This window comes from Thalassophryne amazonica, chromosome 15, assembly GCF_902500255.1.
Source record: "Thalassophryne amazonica chromosome 15, fThaAma1.1, whole genome shotgun sequence".
NCBI lineage: Eukaryota > Metazoa > Chordata > Actinopteri > Batrachoidiformes > Batrachoididae > Thalassophryne > Thalassophryne amazonica.
The window spans coordinates 66,520,278-66,547,543 of NC_047117.1; the positions used below are offsets into that span (position 1 = coordinate 66,520,278).

At 42.7% G+C, this 27,266-nt stretch overlaps 1 protein-coding gene across 1 annotated transcript in view; it reads right to left on the reverse strand.

The window, feature by feature from the left end:
- Positions 1-217: 217 nt before the first annotated feature.
- LOC117526998 (microtubule-associated serine/threonine-protein kinase 1-like) overlaps positions 218-27,266 on the reverse strand; it is a gene marked incomplete at its 5' end in the record, with an annotated part of 106,274 nt that continues 79,225 nt past the window's right edge. Inside the window, 7 exon segments of the mRNA XM_034189131.1 lie at positions 218-2,321; positions 5,215-5,402; positions 9,079-9,215; positions 9,456-9,578; positions 11,598-11,830; positions 11,955-12,212; positions 17,514-17,746. Of these exon segments, the coding sequence (XP_034045022.1) occupies positions 607-2,321; positions 5,215-5,402; positions 9,079-9,215; positions 9,456-9,578; positions 11,598-11,830; positions 11,955-12,212; positions 17,514-17,746 (2,887 nt within the window).

The window sequence follows — 27,266 nt, forward strand, 5'->3', positions numbered from 1 at the left end:
CATACTGTGAATAAATTGTATGTTGAATGAAAATGTCACCAGACCATGACAGGAAAGCACGTTTTAATCTGTTCATTTAATTATTTATGTATATCGGCATGCTAATCAGTTCTGTGAGCTTCCATGTTTTCGCGACAGCATATTACAGTTCCAGCTCTTGATGTCCGTTTTTCAGGGTTTTAGAGCCAAAAACTAAGCTAAAACATTGGGGTTTTTTGTTAAAAATAAAAGCAAATTTTGTCAGTAGCTTCAGCTAAATATTTTAGCAGTTTATCGGTTTTAGTGTCATCACAGCTAACTTTGTAGTTAGTGGATTAGGGGTTGGATTAGGGTTTGAACATTTAGGTTAACTGTGCCCACCACTGTTTGAAAGTCCTCTTAGTAAATGATTTATAATAGAAAATCATCAGTTTATGTACCTTTACAGTAGAGTTACTTTACTCAAGGTCAATGACAGGGAATCAATAAATAACACATTTCTTGTATTCTGAAACTGGAATGTGCATTGGTTTTAAGTGCTTCACTTCTGTTGTACTGTTCTTTCAAAAAAAAAAAAGGAAAAAGGCATCTTATTTCCAAAAAATCCCTTTTAGCGATCCAGTGGTGTCACATTTTGCTACCTGTTCCAATCTTCTCTAGCGGTGAGCTAACAGGACTCTGAGTCACTACTGCAGCTCCGGCAACCGCTCGACCTCCAGCGGAAATGTCAGACTTCGCCACTGTACCGGCCTGCTTTTCCTCTGCTGCCTTAGTCTGCTGATCTTTGCTCCTGGCTCCGTCCTGAGAGCCCAGCTTCATTGGCCCAAGGACATTTTTGGCTACTGTGGTCAGCTGGCTGACAAAGCTAGTCTTATCACCAGGGGAGACTGGGCGCGATTTACAGAGGGACGGTCCGCAAAGGGACGGGGTTACAGCTGTGGGGGATGGGGAAGGAGAAGGCGAATGCTCCTCCACCACCTCCAGGCGACATTTGTCCTCCCAGTCAAGAGTTCCTCTGTAGCAGTTGACAGGCCCAAGTCCCTGTCTCATCTTGCTGAGTGAGAGGGGCTGCCCATGTGGAGGGATGACGGGAGGGAGAACCCTTCCAGGAAGTTTTGGGCTTTTGGAACCAAGGTCTGGAGTCCTCATATCTTTGCTCTGGAGTCCAGGTTTTCTCAGGTTCTCCCCTATACCTGATGGTTTAAAGGGTTTGTTGATGGTCAAAGCACCTCCTGTCACTACCATGCTCATGCCAGTGGATTTATCTGGAGTAGTAGAGCTCTTCATGAAGGCACCACAGGGTAAGCCTGTCCTGCTGGGACTACTTTTGTTGTCTTCCGCCTGCTTTGGTTCAGTTATTCCCCCCAATTTCTCCAGAAGACCTTTAGCATCAGATGCCAAATTCTTGCCTGCTTTCTGGTCTTGTTGATTTCCATTTAACTCTGCCTGATCCAGGATGATCTTCTCTGGCCCATTTAGATCACAGAGCTCTTCTTTCTTTTTGGGAATTGGAGATTTACTGGTGTCTGTATTTGGAGGACGCAGTTTGGAGCTTTGGTTTGCCTGTGAACACAAGAATGACTCACTTGTATGAGATTTTCGATTTAGCTGAGACACTGTTACTCCAGCTCGACTCGGAGATCTTTGTCTCTGACCCATGGTTATCCCTGTTTCAAACTCCTTTTCCTTTCCCACATCTTCCCTCTCTCTCCCAGCCAGCAGTGTTTCCCTGCTAAGTGGAGACTCCTGTCGCCCTAGTCTTCTCACGGGCTTCAGGACACCCGTCTCTGGGATGGTTGAGTGTGAGGAGGAGGGCAGTGGTGGGGGATGAGGAGGTAAATTTTCCCCCTCAGTCTCCATCAGGCTCTGCAGGCCAAGCTCACAGATGAAGGTATCCTTACGGTAGTCAGAATGCTGCACATCCAGACTGTGCTTCCTCAGCGGACCCACCAGTCCTCCTGTAGAACTGGATTGGGTCAGTGGTGAGCCCAACTTCTCGGCTGACTGGACCCGTTTGAGAAGAGGCGAGCGTGGGGGGTCGGCACTTTTGGGCCTGGGACGGACCACTGGAGGTGAAGAGTGATGCTTGGCAGGGAAGGACTGGGTGGTGTTGGAGCTCCCTATGGTGTGACCCGGCAAGGGTGGAGGAGAAGACTGGGTCGGTGAGGGAGTGTGGGCCAGAGGGGATAAGGGGATGTTACCGGCAGACTTACAGCGGGCAGATCGATACTGGCGGTGGAGTTTAGGGGAGAGGCCATGCAGGGAGCTGGGCCTCATGTGTTGGGAAGGAGCGGGCGAATTTGGAGTGCTGGAGGCTGGAGAGCTGCTCTGAGAGGAGGCACCTAAAATGTCACAAAGAGCAGATGGAAGAAAATGGAAGAGAGTGTAAAGACACCACGAAGGGAAAAAAATAGGCTACCGTGTTTTCCGGTGTAGAAGCTGTGGTTTTTATAACTAGTATGGAAGTCCCCCCCCCCCCCCCCCCCCCCCCCAAAAAAAAATCGCCCACTTCTTGTTAATAATAATTATTATTATCATTATAATAACTATTTATACAGGCGTTTCCCAGGAATCAAAGCACTAAGCTCCAATAAGAAAAGATTACATGCTAATAATAAAAAGTACACTACAAAGAGCTGATAAAACAGAAAAAACGTGTGAATTATACTCTAGTGCAACTCATATATATGTTTTCTTCTTCCTCTTCTAGGTGCATTTTTTGACAGGTGCTACTTATACTCTGGTGCAACTTATGCTCTGAAAATAAAACACACTTTTTTATTCTTTATTATCCAGTTTATCATAATTCCAGTTTCAAGCTATTTGAAAAATTGTACACAGAAGGTGTAGATTTGTTTTTTTTTCTGTCTGATGACTGTAAACAGAAGTACCATAAGGTATTTTGTTTGTCTGTGTTTGTGTTCGAGGCATTTGAGCAGCACAGAAATGCACTTTATGTCTGAGATATTATTTGTATTTTTGGTTGTTGTTTTTTTGTTTTTTTTTTTGGTCTTGTTTTATAATGTTTTAATTGTGTCAAATCAATGTGGGCTGGGCACCTTGTAGTGCTCAACACTTGGAAAAATCAATCAATCAATCAATCAATAATCCGGAAAATACAATGTTTACGTTCCTTTCTCATTTTCCTGAATATGTATCCTGCATCCCGTTAGTTTAGAAAAGCTTAGTGGGTCTGGGAGGACGTCCATGGTAAATCAGGATATTCTGTCATTGTGCTGTGGTCTTGTTTTAACCATGGCTGAATTTTCAAGATGTTCAAACTTTTCATTTCTTCCGTAATGATCTTTGATATACTTTGGCAATTCCTCACATTTCCACAGAGCCACTGGCATTCCCATACATACCATAACATAATCTTGAGGTTTTTACGGAAATACCACAGTTGTACTAAATGGGGTTGCCATGATCTCTGCAATTATGCTACGGTTGTTTTTTCTCACATTGCACATTATAAGTCCATCGCATTATGTCATCATACCACACAACAGATAACATTTGTGAGCAACCATGATCTTCACGTGCTGCTTTGTCACAGATATAGGCTGGAACAAACAAAACCCCTTCATTAATACAAGTCCAACAACCAAACAAAAAAGAAGTAAAAGCACGGATAGACTACGAGGGCTGTCAATAAAGTAGCGGTCCTTTTTATTTTTTTCAAAAACTATATGGATTTCATTCATATGTTTTTACGTCAAACATGCTTGAACCCTCGTGCGCATGCGTGAGTTTTTCCACGCCTGTCGGTGACGTCATTCGCCTGTGAGCACTCCTTGTGGGAGGAGTCGTCCAGCCCCTCGTCGGAATTCCTTTGTCTGAGAAGTTGCTGAGAGACTGGCGCGTTGTTTGATCAAAATTTTTTCTAAACCTGTGAGACACATCGAAGTGGACACGGTTCGAAAATTAAGCTGGTTTTCAGTGAAAATTTTAACGGCTGATGAGAGATTTTGAGGTGATTCTGTCGCTTTAAGGACTTCCCACGGTGCGAGACATCGCTCAGCGCTCTCAGCCGCCGTCGTCAGCCTGTTCAAGCTGAAAACCTCCACATTTCAGGCTCTATTGATCCAGGACGTCATGAGAGAACAGAGAAGTTTCAGAAGAAGTCGGTTTCAGCATTTTATCCGGATATTCCACAGTTAAAGGAGATTTTTTTAATGAAAGACGTGCGGACGGGTCCGCGCGTCGGGACGCAGCCGACAAGGTGCGGCGGCACGGGAAAAACACCTCCGTGTTGATAACCATTTGTAAAATCCAGGCGGCTTTTGATGGCTTTCAGTGGAGTGAGTATATGAGAAATTGTTTAACAGCAGGACATGTTCCAACTTGTCCTTAAGGCTTCCAACGGAGGTGTTTTTCCTGTGGCGGAGCGTCGCGGCGGCTGCGAGCCGACGCGCGGACCCGTCCGCACGTCTTTCATTAAAAAAATCTCCTTTAACAGTGGAATATCCGGATAAAATGCTGAAACCGACTTCTTCTGAAACTTCTCTGTTCTCTCACGACGTCCTGGATCAATAGAGTCTGAAATGTGGAGGTTTTCAGCTTGAACAGGCTGACGACGGCGCCTGAGGGCGCTGCGCGATGTCTCGCTCCGTGGGAAGTCTTTAAAGCGACAGAATCACCTCAAAATCTCTCATCAGCCGTTAAAATTTTCACTGAAAACCAGCTTAATTTTTCGAACCGTGTCCACTTCGATGTGTCTCACAGGTTTAGAAAAAATTTTGATCAAACAACGCGCCAGTCTCTCAGCAACTTCTCAGACAAAGGAATTCCGACGAGGGGCTGGACGACTCCTCCCACAAGGAGTGCTCACAGGCGAATGACGTCACCGACAGGCGTGGAAAAACTCACGCATGCGCACGAGGGTTCAAGCATGTCTGACGTAAAAACATATGAATGAAATCCATATAGTTTTTGAAAAAAATAAAAAGGACCGCTACTTTATTGACAGCCCTCGTAGATATAGGAGAAATCGGCCTCATGCAATCCCAGCACCAGAGGTGAACTGGGCGCGGGGCTAAACATACCCCTTCCCCTAACCCAACCCTAACCTGAGCAGAGTTTTTATCCCGGGTCAAGTTCTCTTGATACCATCAGATTTTAGGCTTTAACTGACATTTACAGATACTCTATTTATAAATAATTTTTATAACTTTTAAACAGGACAATTTTAAACGGGACATCTGATCCCTAGTAAGTTCAGTTCTAGTTGCATACCCAGATAGGAAGGCTCTGGGGTAGAGCGGTACCCTTGAGTGGGTGAGCGGGCAGACAGGCTGTGAGTTGGGGAGCCGGGAAGACTCTCACTGGAGGAAAGCGAGCGATTCAGAGACGACAGGCTGCGGCTGGTGTGGAGCAGATTGGACTGCTTTGTAATCTTCCGAAACAAGGAGCTCCGCTTCTTACTGCAGGGTAGACACGAAAACAAGGAGAAGGTGAGGATGATAGGAAGGTTTGAAATTTGGCTCATTCATGCATACACACAAATCTGTATACAAATTTGTTAATCTACTTAACAACTAATCTCATACAGTTTGCACAGCTGCCAACGTCTAACCATTTTTTCAGACAGCAATTTTCTGCTTTTTCAGCATGCAACCTGCAGAAAAAACCTGACAGTTTTGAAAATTCCAATTCTTGTTATATTCTGTTTTCAGGGTTAACTCACAAGGTTTCTACAAGTTGATGAAGGCTGAGGATGAAATAATAATTATGCTAACTTCTTAAACCTCCCGAAAAGAATTCTAATTAAAGAGGCACATTAACAAGAGTGTAGCATAACTTATACTTCCAGACCACTCACAGAAGCTTTCGAGTAATTTCACAGACTTCAGAAACTATAGGAGGAAGCAAAAACTACAAATATACGAGGTCTGTTAGAAAAGTATCCGACCTTATTATTTTTTTCAAAAACCATATGGATTTGAATCACGTGTGATTGCGTCAGCCAAGCTTGAACCTTCGTGCGCATGTGTGAGTTTTTTCATGCCTGTCGGTTGCAGCATTCGCCTGTGAGCAGGCTTTGAGTGAGGTGTGGTCTACCCCTCTCGTCTATTTTCTATTGCGAATAAATGTCTGAACGATTTGGATCTTTGCTGCATCAATTTTTTTTCCAGAAGCTGTAAGAGACCTCCAGGTGGACACTGTTCGAAAAATTAATATGGCTTTCAGGGACGATTTTATGGGGATTACACAGATTAAGGAGTGTTACTGCCCCTTTAAGGATGGCCCACAACTGCTGAGACTGCAGCGTGCTCCCAGCGCCGATGGACAGGCTGACACCCCGCACAAACAACCAGATCATTTCCAACGTGAAAGCTTTGTTGATCCGGGACCACGTCTGACTTTCACAAAAAGGCAGAAGATGTGGACATCAGCACTTTTTCCGGCACATTCCACCGTTACAGGACAGGAGTTTTTTTTTCATGGAAAAAGAAGCCGAGGGACGTGCCATGGAGCCGTTCATTACGCGGGACAGAACCACCTCGGTGTTGGTCTCAACGGACGGCTTAAAGGTGGATTTCAGACGGATTCCAGTTGCTTTCCAGTCGTGTGAATATCCGATTGTGATTGTGCATGAGCTGGACTTGCTAGAACATGTCCTGTGAGGCTTCACAGGACAGGCACATTAAGACAGACGTGTGGAGGAGTTTGGCGCGTCGTGGTGCAGCCGCTTGGCGCAAAAGAACACCGTGATGAAGCCTCACGGGACATGTTGGGGCTTGTCCAGCTCAAGCTCAATTTCTGGGATATTCACACGACAGAAAAGCAACCGCAATCCGTCTGAAAGCCGTCCTGAGAGACCAACACAGAGGTGGTTTTGTGCCGTGTCAAGAGCGGCACGGTGGCGCGTCCCTCAGCTTATTTTTCCATGAAAAAAAAACTCCTGTAACGGTGGAATGTGCCGGAAAAAGTGCTGATGTCCACGTCTTTTCACAATTCCTGTGCTAGTCAGAGGACATACTGGATCAAGACAACGTCCAGTTTAGAAATGAACGGCACATTTCACTGTTACAGGAGTTTTTGTCATGGAAAGAGGAACAAAGGCAGAGGAATTCCGCGCGTCGCCGCAGAGCTGCATAGCGAAAAGAAACGCCGTGATGAAGCCTCACAGGACATGTTCTGGCATGTCGAGCTCATGCACAATCACAATTGGATATTCACACAACTGGAAAGCAACCGGAATCCGCCTGAAATCCACCTTTAAGTCGTCCTGTGAGACCAACACCGAGGTGGTTTTGTCCCACGTAACGGCTCCGTGGCACGTCCCTCGGCTTCTTTTTCCATGAAAAAAAAACCTCCTGTCCTGTAACGGTGGAATGTGCCGGAAAAAGCGCTGATGTCCACATGTTCTGCCTTTTTGTGAAAGTCAGACGAGGTCCCGGATCAACAAAGCTTTCACGTTGGAAATGATGTGGTTGTTTGTGCGGGGTGTCAGCCTGTCCATCGGCGCTGGGAGCACGCTGCGCTCTCAGCAGTTGTGGGCCGTCCTTAAAGCGGCAGTAACACTCCTTAATCTGTTTAATCCCCATAAAATCGTCCCTGAAAACCATATTAATTTTTCGAACGGTGTCCACCTGGAGGTCTCTTACAGTTTCTGGAAAAAAATTGATGCAGCAAAGATCCAAATCGTTCAGACATTTCTTCGCAATAAAAAATAGACGAGAGGGGTGGACCACACCTCACTCAAAGCCTGCTCACAGGCGAATGAAGCAACCGACAGGGTTTCAGCTTGGCTGACGCAATCACACGTGATTCAAATCCATATGGTTTTTGAAAAAAATAATAAGGTCGGATACTTTTCTAACAGACCTCGTACTTTGTGAAAAATGACTTCATTCTGAAAACCAAGGCACTGACCTCACAAAAAAAGGAAAAAAAGGAAAAAGAAATGGAATCATACAAAGATGGATTACACAAAAAAGAGATAAAGACCAGAGACTTTTATATTCCAAAAGATGGCATAGCAGTCATAGGGCGTGAGGCAAGATACACCCTGGACAGGACGCCAGTCTGTTGCAGGGCCACATACATACAAGCAAACACATTCACACCTGCACGCACACTTTAAAATTTCCAGTCCACCTAACCTGCATGTCTTTGGATGTGGGAGGGAGCCGGAGCACCCGGAGGGAACCCACACAAACATGGGAAGGAAACGCAAACTCCACACAGAAAGGCCACAGGTGGGAATCGATCCCTTGTCCTTCTTGCTGTGAGGCAACAGTACTAACCACTAAGCCACTGTGCTGCCCACGTAGCTAAATTGTATTGTAAAATAAAATTCCATATGTACAATGTCCTGAAAATGTCTTAAGTTTTCTTGAATGTCTTGAAACTTTTATCATTTTGTTGAGATGACAAAGGCCACAAACCCTCAATCCCAAAAACGTCAGGCACAACACTGATATATATTAGCTGACTTGAAATTATGAGCGATTGATATACAATTTACAGCATGTACATGTATAAAAACCTACTTTCAGTCAGTACCATGGCAAAAAAAAGAAATCCAACCAAACAAAATGCCCCAACTACAGATGAAGCAGAAAGTTCCACTTTTGTGGTTTATGTTCAAACAATTAAAGTGGAATACATATTTATATAGTTTTTGCAACATTTCTGCAATAAATAAATCAACGATACCAATGACATTCATTATAGTATGTGTTCTTAATCAGAACAATGGACATCATGCCTTAGGGCTTAACAGCATGCTCTTGTTTTTACAAACTTATTGAGAAACGTATGTTAAAAAATAGATATTGTATAAATATGCATAACTTTTAATAATGACCGTTCTTTAGAATCTTGGCTAAATCTATGCCTTAATGAGTAAAATGTAATGAAATGTTGAAATGAATGAAACATTGTACTGTCTTCTGTAAAATCGTTAGCAGTGAAGTAAAATATACATACGTTGTATTGAATGGACTAAAATGTGTAAAAAAAAAAAAAAGGTGCAAACTACTGAATTGGGAATCACAAATCGTAATCTGTACAATGTGCCCATGAGTAATGAGATCAGTTAACAGATCAGCGTCACAGTTCGTGCAGTGACCTGTGCGTGTGTGCTCTGACCTGTCCTGGCCATCCTTGCCCACAGTCCTCTTGTTTCTTCGGGCCATCTTACACTTGTAGCTGGCCTTACGGGCAGGACCCACTTTGATGGAAGTGTTCTCAAATGGTGTCGTCGTCACTGTCACCTTGTTACCGCTCTGCACACAACAACAATATGAAATGATTCCTACACAGTCACTTGTAAATATAAAGTGGCGAGATGGTCAACCGCCAAAGGGAAAATGGCCACAAAACAGGTCATTTTACAGGTAACACATACAGCAAAAGGACCAATTTCAAGATAATTTATGAATGAAGAGGGTTCCATCTTTAACAAAAACAGTGAATTTTGTTGATAGAAAATATAACTAAAAATGAACAGCTCGATGGAGCCGTACCTTGAGGATAAGTTCTACCACTTCGGTGTGGACTAGACCGTGCACAGACTCCCCGTTGACATGGGTGATGAGGTCACCAGCACAGAGGCCAGCTTCCTGTGCAGGACCACCTTCCTCCACATGCTGCCAAAATACTCACAATATTCAATTTCATTACAGTGGAACAGAAAATATATAAAACAAAATTTCCTAACAGTACACAATCACCAGTATACAGGCTAATCCTGGTTAGATTTGATGAAATGCATGTCTGGTAAAGGTATGTCTGGTATTTATGTTTTTGTATTTATATTTATATTTACAAACTGTTATTTTACTTTCAATTTTGATGCTTTGTGTGCTTATTTCCCTGTGTGCTGCTGTACAATGCTGCTGGAACCTCAATTTCCCAAGATAGAATAAAGTTCTATCTACAACCCCTGGCAAAAATTATGGAATCACCGGCCTCGGAGGGTGTTCATTGAGTTGTTTAATTTTGTAGAAAAAAGCAGATCACAGACATGACACAAAACTAAAGTCATTTCAAATGGCAACTTTCTGGCTTTAAGAAACACTATAAGAAATCAGGAAAAAAAAATTGTGGTAGTCAGTAACGGTTCCTTTTTTAGACCAAGCAGAGCGGAAAAAAAATATGGACTCACTCAATTCTGAGGAATAAATTATGGAATCACCCTGTAAATTTTCATCCCCAAAACTAACACCTGCATCAAATCAGATCTGCTCGTTAGTCTGCATCTAAAAAGGAGTGATCACACCTTGGAGAGCTGTTGCACCAAGTGGACTGACAGGAATCATGGCTCCAACACGAGAGATGTCAATTGAAACAAAGGAGAGGATTATCAAACTCTTAAAAGAGGATAAATCATCACGCAATGTTGCAAAAGATGTTGGTTGTTCACAGTCAGCTGTGTCTAAACTCTGGACCAAATACAAACAACATGGAAAGGTTGTTAAAGGCAAACATACTGGTAGACCAAGAAGGACATCAAAGCATCAAGACAGAAAACTTAAAGCAATATGTCTCAAAAATTGAAGATGCACAACAAAACAAATGTCCTCATTTGTTTTGTTGTGCATTGTGCATGCACTCACGAATGGGAGGAAACTGGAGTCAATGTCTGTGACCGAACTGTAAGAAACCGCCTAAAGGAAATGGGATTTACATACAGAAAAGCTAAACGAAAGCCAACATTAACACCTAAACAGAAAAAAACAAGGTTACAATGGGCTAAGGAAAAGCAATCGTGGACTGTGGATGACTGGAAGAAAGTCATATTCAGCGATGAATCTCAAATCTGCATTGGGCAAGGTGATGATGCTGGAACTTTTGTTTGGTGCCGTTCCAATGAGATTTATAAAGATGACTGCCTGAAGAGAACATATAAATTTCCACAGTCATTGATGATATGGGGCTGCATGTCAGGTAAAGGCACTGGGGAGATGGCTGTCATTACATCATCAATAAATGCACAAGTTTACGTTGATATTTTGGACACTTTTCTTATCCCATCAATTGAAAGGATGTTTGGGGATGATGAAATAATTTTTCAAGATGATAATGCATCTTGCCATAGAGCAAAAACTGTGAAAACATTCCTTGCAAAAAGACACATAGGGTCAATGTCATGGCCTGCAAATAGTCCGGATCTTAATCCAATTGAAAATCTTTGGTGGAAGTTGAAGAAAATGGTCCATGACAAGGCTCCAACCTGCAAAGCTGATCTGGCAACAGCAATCAGAGAAAGTTGGAGCCAGATTGATGAAGAGTACTGTTTGTCACTCATTACATCCATGCCTCAGAGACTGCAAGCTGTTATAAAAACCAGAGGTGGCGCAACAAAATACTAGTGATGTGTTGGAGCGTTCTTTTGTTTTTCATGATTCTATAATGATTTCTTATAGTGTTTCTTAAAGCCAGAAAGTTGCCATTTGAAATGACTTTAGTTTTGTGTCATGTCTGTGATCTGCTTTTTTTCTACAAAATTAAACAACTGAATGAACATCCTCAGAGGCCGGTGATTCCATAATTTTTGCCAGGGGTTGTAATGTAATCTAATTAAAACATCTGCAAACTGCATTTCATATTTTTCAAACCTGCCCGAAGAACTAGACAAGACATGAATCATTTTTAACAGATCTCACCCAAACAATATGATGTACACTGTAGACATCGCTGTCTCCGATGTAGACTCTGATGGCTCTCAGGGTAAAACCGTACTTCTTTCCAGATCTATGGATGGTGATTGGGGAGCGCAGTACACTGACTGCAGGACAGAAGTCTCTGCTGGGTGAAGAGTCGCGGGATGATGGGTTAGATGAGAACGAATGAGGTGACATGGGGCTGGCTAGTGGAGAGAAACCACCATGCTGCTCCACTGAAGTCAAGAAGAGCAAAACAAAGGATGAAAATATTTATTTGTACACCAAAAACTTGTCTAAAACTAATATGGCAAGACAGCTAAATTCATAAACCTGGTTTCTTTTGGAGGGCGGTCTCACCTGATGGTATAATAACAGACAAGGCTGTGGCAGAAGCTGACTTAATGACTTTGTTGCCTGGTCTGGAATTGCGTTTCTCTCCATCGCCCGAAAAATGCTGGTGACGCGCCCTGCGGAGGACTAAGTCATTGGTTGCCCTAGGACCCAGAGGGTCATAAAGAGGGGTCATCACATCACGGCTGGAGGGTACGGGACCTGGAGACACTGTAGTGATGCCTGTGTTTACTCCTGGTGACTCTCCTTGCTTAGTGGGCTTGTCTGTGAAGATATAGAAACATAATAATAATCAGCACAATACACAGAGTGTTTGGCCAACATAGTTTGGTCAAAACACTGTCACATGACATACAAGTTCCATCTTGTCACTGAACCCTCCAGTTCAGATGCATTAATGAATAGTGACACATGTATGCCTAAAGAATGGTTTGATACGCTGACAGAAATTAATATTTAATGGTCTGAGGCTCTGTTGTTTTTGGAAGAATCATGATTTTGGTTTGTTGACTTTAGGAAGAGCAGAATAAGCAAAATCATTTGTTGATCTGTTTTTTGGGATCATTTCCATGTGTATGGCATTTTCAATTTAGAGCAATTTATTAAAAAAAAAAAAATCCTCCAAATATTAAAGATCAGAATCAATGCATAAAGTACATTTTTTAATCTTTCAATTTATAAAAAAAAAAAGAAATTTACATAGTCATCATAGTCACTCCCCCTCTAGCTACCACCTTATCGTGGTGGGGGAGTTTGCGTACCCGGATGATCCTAGGAGCTATGTTGTCGGGGGCTTTGTGCCTTGTAGGGTCTCCCAAGGCAAACAGGTCCTAGGTGACGGGTCAAACTAAGGGCAGTTCAGAACCTCCATGACCAGTAAAAAATCAAGGACCGAGACGTCGCCCGGTATGGCGGAGCCGGGGCCCCACCCTGGAGCCAGGTCTGGGGTTGGGGCTTGCACGTGAGCGCCTGGTGGTCGGGCCATAGCCCATGGGGCCCGGCCGGGCTCAGCCCGAAAGAGCGACGTGGACCCACCCTCCTGTTCACCACCTGCAGAGGGGGCCATGGGGGTCGGGTGCAGAGAGGATTGGGTGGCGGTCGAGGGCGGTGGCCCGGCGGCCCGGTCCATGCTCACAGCCCCTGGCTGTTGGGACGTGGAATGTCACCTCGCTGCGGGGGAAGGAGCCTGAGCTTGTGCGGGAGGTTGAGAGATACCGACTAGAGATAGTCGGGCTCACCTCCACGCACAGCTTGGGCTCTGGTACCCAACTCCTGGAGAGGGGCTGGACGCTTCATTTTTCTGGAGTTGCCCACGGGGAGACGCGGAGAGCTGTGGTCGCATTGCTTATTGCTCCCCAGCTCAGTCGCCATGTGTTGGAGTTCACTCCAGTGATGAGTGTCTTCGGGTCGGGGACAGGTCTCTCACTGTTGTCTCAGCCTACGGGCCGAGTGGCAGTGTAGAGTACCTGACCTTCTTGGATTCCCTGGGAGGGGTACTAGATAGTGCTCCGACTGGGGACTCCATTGTTCTCCTGGGGGATTTCAATGTCCACGTGGGCGGCGACAGTGAGACCTGGAGGGGGTGATTGGGAAGCATGGCCTCCCCGATCTGAACCCGAGTGGTGTTCAGTTGTTGGACTTCTGTGCTAGTCACAGTTTGTCCATCACGAACACCATGTTCGAGCACAAGGGTGTCCATAAGTGCACGTGGCACCAGGACACCAGTTGTATCATTTGGTCTTCGGCCACATGTCTCGGACACTCGAGTGAAGAGAGGGGCAGAGCTGTCAACCGATCACCACCTGGTGGTGAGTTGGATCCGCTGGGAGGGGAGGAAGCTGGTCAGACCTGGCATGCCCAAATGTATCGTGAGGGTCTGCTGGGAATGACTGGCGGAACCCTCTGTCAGCGAGGTCTTCAACTCCCACCTCCGGGAGAGCTTCTCCCACATCCTGGGGGAGGTTGGAGACATGGAGTCCGAGTGGACCATGTTCTCCACCTCCATTGTCGCTCGTAGCTGTGGTCACAAGGTCTCTGGTGCCTGTCACGGTGGCAATCCCCGAACCCATTGGTGGACGCCGGAAGTAAGGGATGCCATCAAGCTGAAGAAGGAGTCCTACTTATCTTTGTTGGTAGGTGGGACCCCGGAGGCAGCTGACAGGTACCGGCAGGCCAAGCGTGGCGCAGCCCATACGATCACAGAGGTAAAAACTCGGGTCTGGGAGGAGTTCGGGAAGGCCATGGAGGAGGACTATCGGTCGGCCTCTAAGAGATTCTGGCAAACCGTCCGACACCTCAGGAGGTGGAAGCAGCTCTCCACCAGCACTGTTTACGGTGCGGGTGGGGAGCTGTTGACCCTGACTGGTGATGTTGTCGGGCGGTGGAAGGAATACTTTGAGGATCTCCTCAATCCCATTGTCACGTCTTCCGAAGAGAAAGCAGAGACTGGGGACTCAGAGGCGGACTCATCCATTACCCTGGCCGAAGTCACCGAGGTGGTTAGAAAGCTCCTCGGTGGCAAGGCTCCTGGGGTGGATGAAATCCGTCCTGAGTACCTTAAGTCTCTGGATGTTGTGGGACTGTCTTGGCTGACACGCCTATGCAACATCGTGTGGCCATCGGGGACAGTGCCTCTGGATTGGCAGACCGGGGTGGTGGTTCCTCTGTTTAAGAAGGGGGACCGGAGGGTGTGTTCCAACTATAGGGGGATCACACTCCTCAGCCTCCCCGGTAAGGTCTATTACAGAGTACTGGAGAGGAAAATTCGACCGATGGTCGAACCTCGGATTCAGGAGGAGCAGTGTGGTTTTCATCCAGGTCGCGGCACACTGGACCAGCTCTACACACTCCATCGGGTGCTCGAGGGTTCATGGGAGTTAACCAACCAGTCCACATGTGTTTTGTGGATCTGGAGAAGGCGTTCGACCGTGTCCCTCGGGGCACCCTGTGGGGGGTGCTCCAGGGAGTACGGGGTCCGGGGTCCTTTGCTAAGGGCTAACCGGTCCCTGTACCACTGCAGCAGGAGCTTGGTTCGCATTGCCGGTAGTAAGTCAAACCTGTTTCCATTGCACGTTGGCCTCCTCCAGGGCTGCCGTTTGTCACCGGTTCTGTTCATTATTTTTATGGACAAAATTTCTAGGCGCAGCCAGGGTGTAGTAGGGGTCTGGTTTGGGAACCACAGAATCTCGTCTCTGCTGTTTGCGGATGATGTGGTTCTGTCGGCTTCGTCAAATCCGGACCTTCAGCGTGCACTGGGGCGGGTCGCAGCCGAGTGAGAAGCGTCCGGGATGAAAATCAGCACCTCCAAATCCAAGGCCACAGTTCTCGACTGGAAAAAAGTGCTTTGCCCTCTTCAGGTCGGTGGAGTGTCTTTGCCTCAAGTGGAGGAGTTTAAGTATCTCGGGGTCTTGTTCACGAGTGAGGGACGGATGGAGCGTGAGATCGATAGACGGATCGGGCAGCATCTGCAGTGATGCGGTCGCTGTATCGGACCATCGCGGTGAAGAGAGAGCTGATTAGGGGGCAAAGCTCTCGATTTACCGATCGATCTACGTTCCGATCCTCACCTATGGTCATGAGATTTGGCTCATGACCGAAAGAACGAGATCGCGGAGTACAAGCGGCCGAGATGAGTTTCCTCCGCAGGGTGGCTGGGCGCTCCCTTAGAGATAGGGTGAGGAGCTCGGTCACTCGGGAGGAGCTCGGAGTCGAGCCGCTGCTCCTCCACGTTGAAAGGAGTCAGCTGAGGTGGCTCGGGCATCTTTTCAGGATGCCCCCTGGACGCCTCGCTGGAGAGGTGTTCCGGGCATGTCCCATTGGGAGGAGGCCCCGGGAAGATCCAGGACACGCTGGAGGGACTAAATCTCTCAGCTGGCTTGGGAACGACTTGGGGTTCCCCCGGAGGAGCTGGGGGAGGTGTGTGTGGATCGTGAGGTCTGGGCGGCTTTGCTTGAGCTGCTTTCCCTGCGACCCGACTCCGGATAAAGCAGAAGAAAATAGATGGATGGATGGATGGATAGTCATCTGTGGAAACAGTTTTCACCTTATCTGCTGAAATGTGCATGTGGGTGACACCGCCTAGGCCCTTCTATTAGTGCTCTAATGATGCTTTATGGAAGTACAAAAATAAACAAAAACCCAGGAGTCTCCCAAACTGTGATATAATACACAAATAATGAATACTTATGAGTGCAGTAGTGAGAATATTTGCATGAGTTGAAAGATGGACTTCTGTTGAATGAAAGTATTCTTACCACTGCAATAATTGAAAACATTCATTATTTGCTTTATACGTATAACACCTAAATAGATCCACATTGTTTTTTTTTATTCCAATGATATTTTATTTAAAATTAGAGAAGTATTTCTTTATAGACAAGGAACTAGAGGACCACAGGACCCAGCAGTTCACTCCAGCCAGCTGACACACTGCTAAGCCACACAAGAACCTGTGTAGCTTAGCGGTATGTGCAGAAGCACACGTCTGCTTTCTTAAATCCAAATTGAAAAATCACAACAACTTGTCCAATTCTTCATCTGACAGTCCACACAAACACTGCGGCTGCTGAATTTAGCTTCTTTGTATCATGGAAGCATTTCCATGAAAAGCTAATGGAACTGTGCAACAGAGCGAAACGGATGAGAGAAAATGCACAGTTAACAGTATCAAACATGCATGGTCATGATGTCACTCATACAATGTGACAAATAATGCACGTCACATGACATACAATCCACTAATCAAATGAGAAGGATCTATTTAACTTTCATGCTATTTAAATGTATTAACTCATTTTTTTTTAATAAATGGCCCATGAAAATAATAATAATGATACTTAGGACAGAATTATCAATGTTACTTCACAGAGAAGAGTTGGTAGCTCAGTACTTCATCTGCATTGTCCCAGTCCACTCAGCCATAAATTTATTTTATTTTTTATTTATGTAGCACCAAATCACAACAACGTTGCCTCAAGGCGCTTCACAAGACTAAGGTCTAACCCTTACCAACCCCCTTGAGCAAGCACACAGGTGACAGTGGCAAGGAAAAACTCCCTCTGGCATTTTTGAGGAAGAAACCTAAGCAGACCATACTCAGGAGAGTGACCCACTTTTTGGGTCATTCTAAAAGTTACAAGGTTTTTAAATTAGATGAGGGAGAAATGGGTACTGGCCTTGGTTTGTAAAGTAACCTGCAATGGACTGGTGTCCTACCCAGGAGAAATCATTTATTCTCACCTGCGTCATGCTTTGAAATCCAGGGATAAGCACCAGCCCCAGTGGACCTAAATTATTGTTATTGTTATCAAAAATAGGAAACACATTCCTGTTTTATTATTATTATTATTGCATTAAAACTAACTGAGAAAAGAAGCTACACTTCTCCCAAATTGCCACTTTTAAAAATGTAAATAATAACTCTGAAGTCTTCAGTTTGCTTTAAGTGCCTACATGAGACCTTTTAATTTTAATTCATCTTCATCATTTTCTCTCCACTCTTTTGCACACCCATGCTATCCTCATTTATTCATTTATTTCCTCTCCATCCTCATGTCCTCCACACACCTCCATGGATTTCTTTCCTCTGCTCCAGAACACTGGGTGAGGGGATGCATGTCCCATCCAGTGAGGTTCCGCGGGCCTTCGCAGGGGTCTGACGAGAGAGGAAATCTGGCTCTCCCTCGAGGGGGGAGGCAAAACGATGTGTATCCATCAGGGCTGAGAAGCGTCGCCGAGCACCAAGAGGAGGACTAGCGTCCCCTTCCATGTAAAAGAACTCTGAACAAGACAACCGCTTCCTAATAGAGAAAATAAAAGAATGAAAAAAAAAAAAAGGTATTTAAGGTGAAAACAAGACAGGACAGTTTTAGGCATACTTATAATGTATGTCAATCTTTGAAAAATATTAAAAGTCTGCTTAATATCCAACATATATAAATAAATGTAAAATGAAAGTGAAGAAACTCTAACCATGAAACTATCTTTCATGAAATATTTTGAAGATAGTCTATGACAATTTATATGGAAATCAAGGTGGATTTCATCTGGACTTTATGGGAATTTTATTATTACATTTGACAACAAAGACATATACACACACACACACACACACACTGCGACCTATATGTACACAGCAGGTAAAATAATTATTGAACACGTCACCATTTTCCTCATTAAATATACAGTATTTCTAAAGGGGCTATTGACATGAAAGTTTCACCAGATGTCAGTAACAACCCAAGTAGTAAAATCATCCTCAAACCACAGATGTCCATAAATTATGTGTATTAATGTTAAATGACAGGAAAAAAAAAGCACTGAACACCTGAAGAAAGTAATGTGCAAAAAGGCATGGAAAGCCAAGACACCAGCTGAAATATATAAGTAATTTGAACGCAGTCCTGCACTTTGTCAGTGCCAATTAATATCAGCTGGTTCAGTCAAAACTGATGGCCTATGAAAAGGAACTGACTCATTACCAAGGTGTCACACAAGAAACATCTCATGATGGGTAAAAGCAAAGAACCTTCTCAAGATCTTTACAATCTTATTGTTGCAAAACATACTGATGACATTGGTTACAGAAGGATTTCTAAACTTCTGAATGCTCCAGTGAGCACTGTTAGGGCCATAATCTTAAAGTAGAAAGAACATCATATCACAATAAACTAGGTGAAGAGTGAAAAGAATTCCCAGAAGAGTTATCCAAGAGCCAAGAGACTGCTTCAGAAAGACCTGGAATTAGTACAATTGTTTCAAAGAAAAACTAAGTAATGCAATGAACCGCCATGGCCTGTATGCACATTCACCATGCAAGACACCACTGCTGAAGAAAAAGCATGTTGAAGCTCATCTAAAGTTTGTTGCACAACATTTGGACAAGCTTGTGAAATACTGTGAAAAAAATAATGTTAAAAATAAACCTTTGCCTCAACATGCCCAGGATCTGTTTAAAATGAGGGAGTCCAACTATAACTTGAGAGGAACATTACTATTTGATAAATTAAAGACCCAAACTACTGTAAAAAGTCATTGTGTTACAGTAAAAAGTGTAAACATTTGGAATAACTGTTCCGATAGCATTAAATTATCTGGTACTTTAGTTGTCTTACAAAGACTTTATAATGATTAAGATTAAGAGATTAAGATGCCTTTCATTGTCATTGAATAAAATTCAACAAAATTTAAGTTGCAGCTTCACCTTGTCTAGCATAAAACCTCATACAATAATTTAAGACAAAGGACAAAAATACACATTCAACTATATACGCGTACACAGAGAATACAGTAAAACAACATAATTACTTGTTATAATTCAGTTATCTGTGTTTATTGTCTGTTTTTTTTATTGTGCATTGTGCATTATTGTTTGTTCTGTTGTGTTGAGGTATTTTAGTTCACTGATTAATCTATATCGTCTGTGCTTGTTTTTTTTCTATTTTGGTGTGTATATATATATATATATATATATATATATATATATATATATATATAGTAGATGGTGAAAGGGGTGGGTGTTTTTTTTAACAAACAAAATGTTTATTCACATTCTTATTTCAAGCTTTACAGTTGTTCCTACGTATGTACATTTGTAGAGTAAGAAGCTCAAATTCTTATCCAGAAATGTCTTAATAGTGAAAAACAAAAAGTGTTACATAAATAATAATATAAAGTTAAAGAACTTCTCGGCAACAACGACGTAAAAATAAATTACCAGGAAATGAAACAAGTAAAAGTCAAGTAGTGTAAGTACATCAATATTGTTCAGATTTGTTAATCATGTCAATCCCAAATGATTTTTCACTGGTTTCCATCTTTTATCGAATCGGTCCATGGTTAAATTGAGGCTTGCTGTTATTTTTTTCCATTATATACACTTTAGTTACTCTTTCTTTCCATTGTGCAACAGTAGGGGGCAGTGGTTTCAACCATAAAGTACTAATTTTCTTTGCCACCAACACAAAAATTCTGAATAAGTGCACATGATTTCTATTTAAGTAGTCACAGGGGAGCACTCTGAAGACAAACACCTTTGGATCCCAGTCGATATAAATCTGCAAAATTTTAGAAATTTCATGCCTAATTCCCTCCCAGAATGTTTTTAATTTTGGACAATCCCAGAACACGTGTGTGATCTGCAATTTGTCCACATTGTCTCCAGCATTTGTTTGTCTTAGATTTGTCAAATTTAGAAATAATAAGTGGAGTTTTAAAATATCTTAAATTTACTTTCCATGCAAATTCTTTCCAAGTTGGACTACTAGTAACTTTGTGAGCATTTTCACAGATTTGCTCCCAGACCTGGTCCTCAATTACCACATTCATTTCAAGCTCCCACTTTTCCTTTATCTCCGGAGAGCCCCCCTTAAAAAGCGATTGAAGATATCTGTACAAATTTGACACTAGTTTTTCATATCTTCCTTTTTTGTAGCATTGAATTAAGAAAACCTCTAAGTCATTAGCTTGCATTTTAAGAAAGGATCATTCTTTGTGTGACATCAGATAACTCCTCAACTGTAAGAATCTGTAAAAGTCAGTAGATTTCAAATCAAATTTTTCTTGTAGTTGGTTATCAATCAATCAATCAATTTTTTTTATATAGCGCCAAATCACAACAAACAGTTGCCCCAAGGTGCTTTATATTGTAAGGCAAGGCCATACAATAATTATGTAAAACCCCAACGGTCAAAACGACCCCCTGTGAGCAAGCACTTGGCTACAGTGGGAAGGAAAAACTCCCTTTTAACAGGAAGAAACCTCCAGCAGAACCAGGCTCAGGGAGGGGCAGTCTTCTGCTGGGACTGGTTGGGGCTGAGGGAGAGAACCAGGAAAAAGACATGCTGTGGAGGGGAGCAGAGATCGATCACTAATGATTAAATGCAGAGTGGTGCATACAGAGCAAAAAGAGAAAGAAACAGTGCATCATGGGAATCCCCCAGCAGTCTACGTCTATAGCAGCATAACTAAGGGATGGTTCAGGGTCACCTGATCCAGCCCTAACTATAAGCTTTAGCAAAAAGGAAAGTTTTAAGCCTAATCTTAAAAGTAGAGAGGGTGTCTGTCTCCCTGATCTGAATTGGGAGCTGGTTCCACAGGAGAGGAGCCTGAAAGCTGAAGGCTCTGCCTCCCATTCTACTCTTACAAACCCTAGGAACTACAAGTAAGCCTGCAGTCTGAGAGCGAAGCGCTCTATTGGGGTGATATGGTACTACGAGGTCCCTAAGATAAGATGGGACCTGATTATTCAAAACCTTATAAGTAAGAAGAAGAATTTTAAATTCTATTCTAGAATTAACAGGAAGCCAATGAAGAGAGGCCAATATGGGTGAGATATGCTCTCTCCTTCTAGTCCCCGTCAGTACTCTAGCTGCAGCATTTTGAATTAACTGAAGGCTTTTTAGGGAACTTTTAGGACAACCTGATAATAATGAATTACAATAGTCCAGCCTAGAGGAAATAAATGCATGAATTAGTTTTTCAGCATCACTCTGAGACAAGACCTTTCTGATTTTAGAGATATTGCGTAAATGCAAAAAAGCAGTCCTACATATTTGTTTAATATGCGCTTTGAATGACATATCCTGATCAAAAATGACTCCAAGATTTCTCACAGTATTACTAGAGGTCAGGGTAATGCCATCCAGAGTAAGGATCTGGTTAGACACCATGTTTCTAAGATTTGTGGGGCCAAGTACAATAACTTCAGTTTTTATCTGAGTTTAAAAGCAGGAAATTAGAGGTCATCCATGTCTTTATGTCTGTAAGACAATCCTGCAGCTTAGCTAATTGGTGTGTGTCCTCTGGCTTCATGGATAGATAAAGCTGGGTATCATCTGCGTAACAATGAAAATTTAAGCAATACCGTCTAATAATACTGCCTAAGGGAAGCATGTATAAAGTGAATAAAATAGGTCCTAGCACAGAACCTTGTGGAACTCCATAATTAACTTTAGTCTGTGAAGAAGATTCCCCATTTACATGAACAAATTGTAATCTATTAGACAAATATGATTCAAACCACCGCAGCGCAGTGCCTTTATACCTATGGCATGCTCTAATCTCTGTAATAAAATTTTATGGTCAACAGTATCAAAAGCAGCACTGAGGTCTAACAGAACAAGCACAGAGATGAGTCCACTGTCCGAGGCCATAAGAAGATCATTTGTAACCTTCACTAATGCTGTTTCTGTACTATGATGAATTCTAAAACCTGACTGAAACTCTTCAAATAGACCATTCCTCTGCAGATGATCAGTTAGCTGTTTTACAACTACCCTTTCAAGAATTTTTGAGAGAAAAGGAAGGTTGGAGATTGGCCTATAATTAGCTAAGATAGCTGGGTCAAGTGATGGCTTTTAAGTAATGGTTTAATTACTGCCACCTTAAAAGCCTGTGGTACATAGCCAACTAACAAAGATAGATTGATCATATTTAAGATCGAAGCATTAAATAATGGTAGGGCTTCCCTTGAGCAGCCTGGTAGGAATGGGGTCTAATAAACATGTTGATGGTTTGGATGAAGTAACTAATGAAAATAACTCAGACAGAACAATCGGAGAGAAAGAGTCTAACCAATACCGGCATCACTGAAAGCAGCCAAAGATAACGATACGTCTTTGGGATGGTTATGAGTAATTTTTTCTCTAATAGTTAAAATTTTGTTAGCAAAGAAAGTCATGAAGTCATTACTAGTTAAAGTTAATGGAATACTCAGCTCAATAGAGCTCTGACTCTTTGTCAGCCTGGCTACAGTGCTGAAAAGAAACCTGGGGTTGTTCTTATTTTCTTCAATTAGTGATGAGTAGAAAGATGTCCTAGCTTTACGGAGGGCTTTTTTATAGAGCAACAGACTCTTTTTCCAGGCTAAGTGAAGATCTTCTAAATTAGTGAGACGCCATTTCCTCTCCAACTTACGGGTTATCTGCTTTAAGCTACGAGTTTGTGAGTTATACCACGGAGTCAGGCACTTCTGATTTTAAGCTCTCTTTTTTAGAGGAGCTACAGCATCCAAAGTTGTCTTCAATGAGGATGTAAAACTATTGACGAGATACTCTATCTCACTTACAGAGTTTAGGTAGCTACTCTGCACTGTGTTGGTATATGGCATTAGAGAACATAAGAAGGAATCATATCCTTAAACCTAGTTACAGCGCTTTCTGAAAGACTTCTAGTGCAATGAAACTTATTCCCCACTGCTGGGTAGTCCATCAGAGTAAATGTAAATGTTATTAAGAAATGATCAGACAGAAGGGAGTTTTCAGGGAATACTGTTAAGTCTTCTATTTCCATACCATAAGTCAGAACAAGATCTAAGATATGATTAAAGTGGTGGGTGGACTCATTTACTTTTTGAGCAAAGCCAATAGAGTCTAATAATAGATTAAATGCAGTGTTGAGGCTGTCATTCTCAGCATCTGTGTGGATGTTAAAATCGCCCACTATAATTATCTTATCTGAGCTAAGCACTAAGTTAGACAAAAGGTCTGAAAATTCACAGAGAAACTCACAGTAACGACCAGGTGGACGATAGATAATAACAAATAAAACTGGTTTTTGGGACTTCCAATTTGGATGGACAAGACTAAGAGTCAAGCTTTCAAATGAATTAAAGCTCTGTCTGGGTTTTTGATTAATTAATAAGCTGGAATGGAAGATTGCTGCTAATCCTCCGCCCCGGCCTGTGCTACGAGCATTCTGACAGTTAGCGTGACTCGGGGGTGTTGACTCATTTAAACTAACATATTCATCCTGCTGTAACCAGGTTTCTGTAAGGCAGAATAAATCAATATGTTGATCAATTATTATATCATTTACCAACAGGGACTTAGAAGAGAGAGACCTAATGTTTAATAGACCACATTTAACTGTTTTAGTCTGTGGTGCAGTTGAATGTGCTATATTATTTTTTCTTTTTGAATTTTTATGCTTAAATAGATTTTTGCTGGTTATTGGTAGTCTGGGAGCAGGCACCGTCTCTACGGGGATGGGGTAATGAGGGGATGGCAGGGGGAGAGAAGCTGCAGAGAGGTGTGTAAGACTACAACTCTGCTTCCTGGTCCCAACCCTGGATAGTCACGGTTTGGAGGATTTAAGAAAATTGGCCAGATTTCTAGAAATGAGAGCTGCTCCATCCAAAGTGGGATGGATGCCGTCTCTCCTAACAAGACCAGGTTTTCCCCAGAAGCTTTGCCAATTATCTATGAAGCCCACCTCATTTTTTGGACACCACTCAGACAGCCAGCAATTCAAGGAGAACATGCGGCTAAACATGTCACTCCCGGTCTGATTGGGGAGGGGCCCAGAGAAAACTACAGAGTCAGACATTGTTTTTGCAAAGTTACACACCGATTCAATATTAATTTTAGTGACCTCCGATTGGCGTAACCGGGTGTCATTACTGCCGACATGAATTACAATCTTACCAAATTTCCGCTTAGCCTTAGCCAGCAGTTTCAAATTTCCTTCAATGTCGCCTGCTCTGGCCCCCGGAAGACAATTGACTATGGTTGCTGGTGTCGCTAACTTCACATTTCGCAAAACAGAGTCGCCAATAACCAGAGTTTGATCCTCGGCGGGTGTGTCGTTGAGTGGGGAAAAACGGTTAGAGATGTGAACGGGTTGGCGGTGTACACAGGGCTTCTGTTTAGGGCTACGCTTCCTCCTCACAGTCACCCAGTCAGCCTGCTTTCCCGGCTGCTCGGGATCTGCCAGGGGGTAACTAACGGCGGCTAAGCTACCTTGGTCCGCACCGACTACAGGGGCCTGGCTAGCTGTAGAATTTTCCACAGTGCGGAGCCGAGTCTCCAATTCGCCCAGCCTGGCCTCCAAAGCTACGAATAAGCTACACTTATACAAGTACCGTTACTGCTAAAGGAGGGCCGAGGAATAACTAAACATTTCACACCCAGAGCAGAAAGTGCGGGAGAGACAGGAGAAGCCGCCATGCTAAATCGGCTAAGAGCTAGTAGCTACGCTAAGCTAGCGGATTCCTAAAAACACGCAAAGTGAATAATGTGTAAATAATTTAGAGGTGATTCAGCAGAAGGAGTGCTTTAGTTAAGGCACGTAAAGATTACACTGGGAAACAAATTGTAATCTAGATAACTAGATCAATCTAACTGCGCAGATTAAACAGCTAACAGATACAGAAAAACACCGCTGTGCTCCGGAACAGGAAGTGATACAATACCGCAGTGAGAGCCAACCACCAGGATAAAGGATAACATAATTTCTCCTCCAAATAAGTCATTTAAAACTGTTAGGCCTTTATCTGTCCACTCTTTGACTCTTGAATCAGTTTTCACAGGTAAGAAGTCTAAAATATCAATTATCCTTGTTGCCCTGGACACTGATAGCGGGGCTCTTATTTTTTCCGTATAGTATTTAATACTTTGTGGGTACATCTCATCCAAGAGTTTGTAATTTTGTTTTTGTTCCAAATTTCAGTCGAGCTAAAAAGCAGAGCTTGCAATGGAATTTCAGAGATTGAACTTTGTTCCAGAGTTAACCAGTTTGTCTCTTCACTTTGTTTTATCCACTCCATGGCACTCCTTAACTGTGCTGTCGAATAGTATAATTTTAGGTTAGGTAGCTTGAGACCTCCATTTTCTTTACTACTGGTCAGCTGAAAGAATTTAATCCTGGGTTTTTTCTTTTGCCAAATAAAGGAAGAAAACATTTTTTGTATATTTTTAAATGTAGTGGCAGGAATCATAATAGGAAGTGACATGAACAGATATAGCAATCGTGGGAGTACATTCATTCTGATGGTTTCCACTCTCCCAAAGAGTGATAGAGGTAATACTTCCCATCTTTCTAAATCTTTTTTGATCTGAGTGATTACTTTTCCAATATTTTATTTGTATAGTTGAGAGGGATCTGTGGTTATTATAATACCTAAGTATCGAAATCCTTGAGGAGACCAGTTAAATTTAACTTTGTGCAACAGCTCCACAGGCCAAGTTCCCTTAATCATCATGGCTTCAGATTTGGATTCATTTACTTTATATCCAGAAACTTTACTGAAAGTCCTGAGGCAATTTAAAAGTACAGGTATTGAGGTGGCGGGATTACTAATATATAACATCATCTGCGTACAATGATAGTTTGTGAGATCTAATTTTATCTGGTATTCCTAATATATGTGGGTTATTCCTGATTAACATGGCCAAGGGTTCAATACTGATAGCAAATAAAATTGGCGAAAGGCAGCAACCCTGACGGGTTCCCCTTTTCAAGAGAAAACTATCTGAAATATAACCATTTACTCGCACTCTGAATTTGGGATTTGAATATAAGACATCAAACCAGTCATTAAACATTGAATTAAAGCCCATCTTTTCTAACACTTGTTTCAGAAAGGACCAATCCATCCTATGAAATGCCTTCTCAGCATCAAGGGTGAGAAGCACTGAAGGGTGGGGTAGTTCTCGGGCTGTAGATATAATATTGAGAGTGCGCCTAATATTATTTACTCCGAATCTTCTGGGCATAAATCCAGTTTGATCTGGATCAATCAGTTTATTTATCACTGTTTTAATTCTCTTTGCCAGTATAGCACTCAGGATCTTTACATCATTACACAATAAACTTATTGTCCTGTAGGAGGCGCACAGAGTGGGGTCCTTTCCCTCTTTATAAATCACAGAGATAATTGCTTCACACCATGTTTTAGGGGGGTCCATCTTGTTTAATGCATAATTGAACACCCTGTATAATATGGGGGTGAGTTCTTCTTCAAAACATTTGTAAAGTTTGCCCGGGAACCCATTGGGCCCTGGCGTCCTATTGCTTTTAAGGTTTTTTTATTGTTGATTTAATTTCCTCTGTGGATATGTTCCTTATTATTGATTTAGAATCAATCTCGTTAAGTTTCGGTAAATCTAATTGATTAAGAAATGTTTTGATGTCTTTCAATTTATTTAGTGAACTCATCAAGTCAAATAGTTGTTCATAGTATTTGGAAAAGCGTTTGCTACTGCCTTGGGTTGAGATACCAAGGTCCTGAGGAGGGACACATTACTTTTTGGACTATAAGGGGTGGGTGTTTATAAGCTTTTTGCTTCCCCACCTACACCCTTTCGGCTGCACAAAACTGGGAAATTGTTTATGAGTTTGTTTGTTTTTTTGGTTTACGAGATTTTTTTGTTAAGTATGTGTGTGTGCCAAATAAATTCATTCATTCATTATAGTTTAGTCACATCACGTCATGTCAATAGCACCTTTAGACATATATTTACTGAGGAAAATGGTGACGTGTGCAATACATATTTTACCCACTGTGTGTAAATATATATCTATAGATATATAGATCTATAT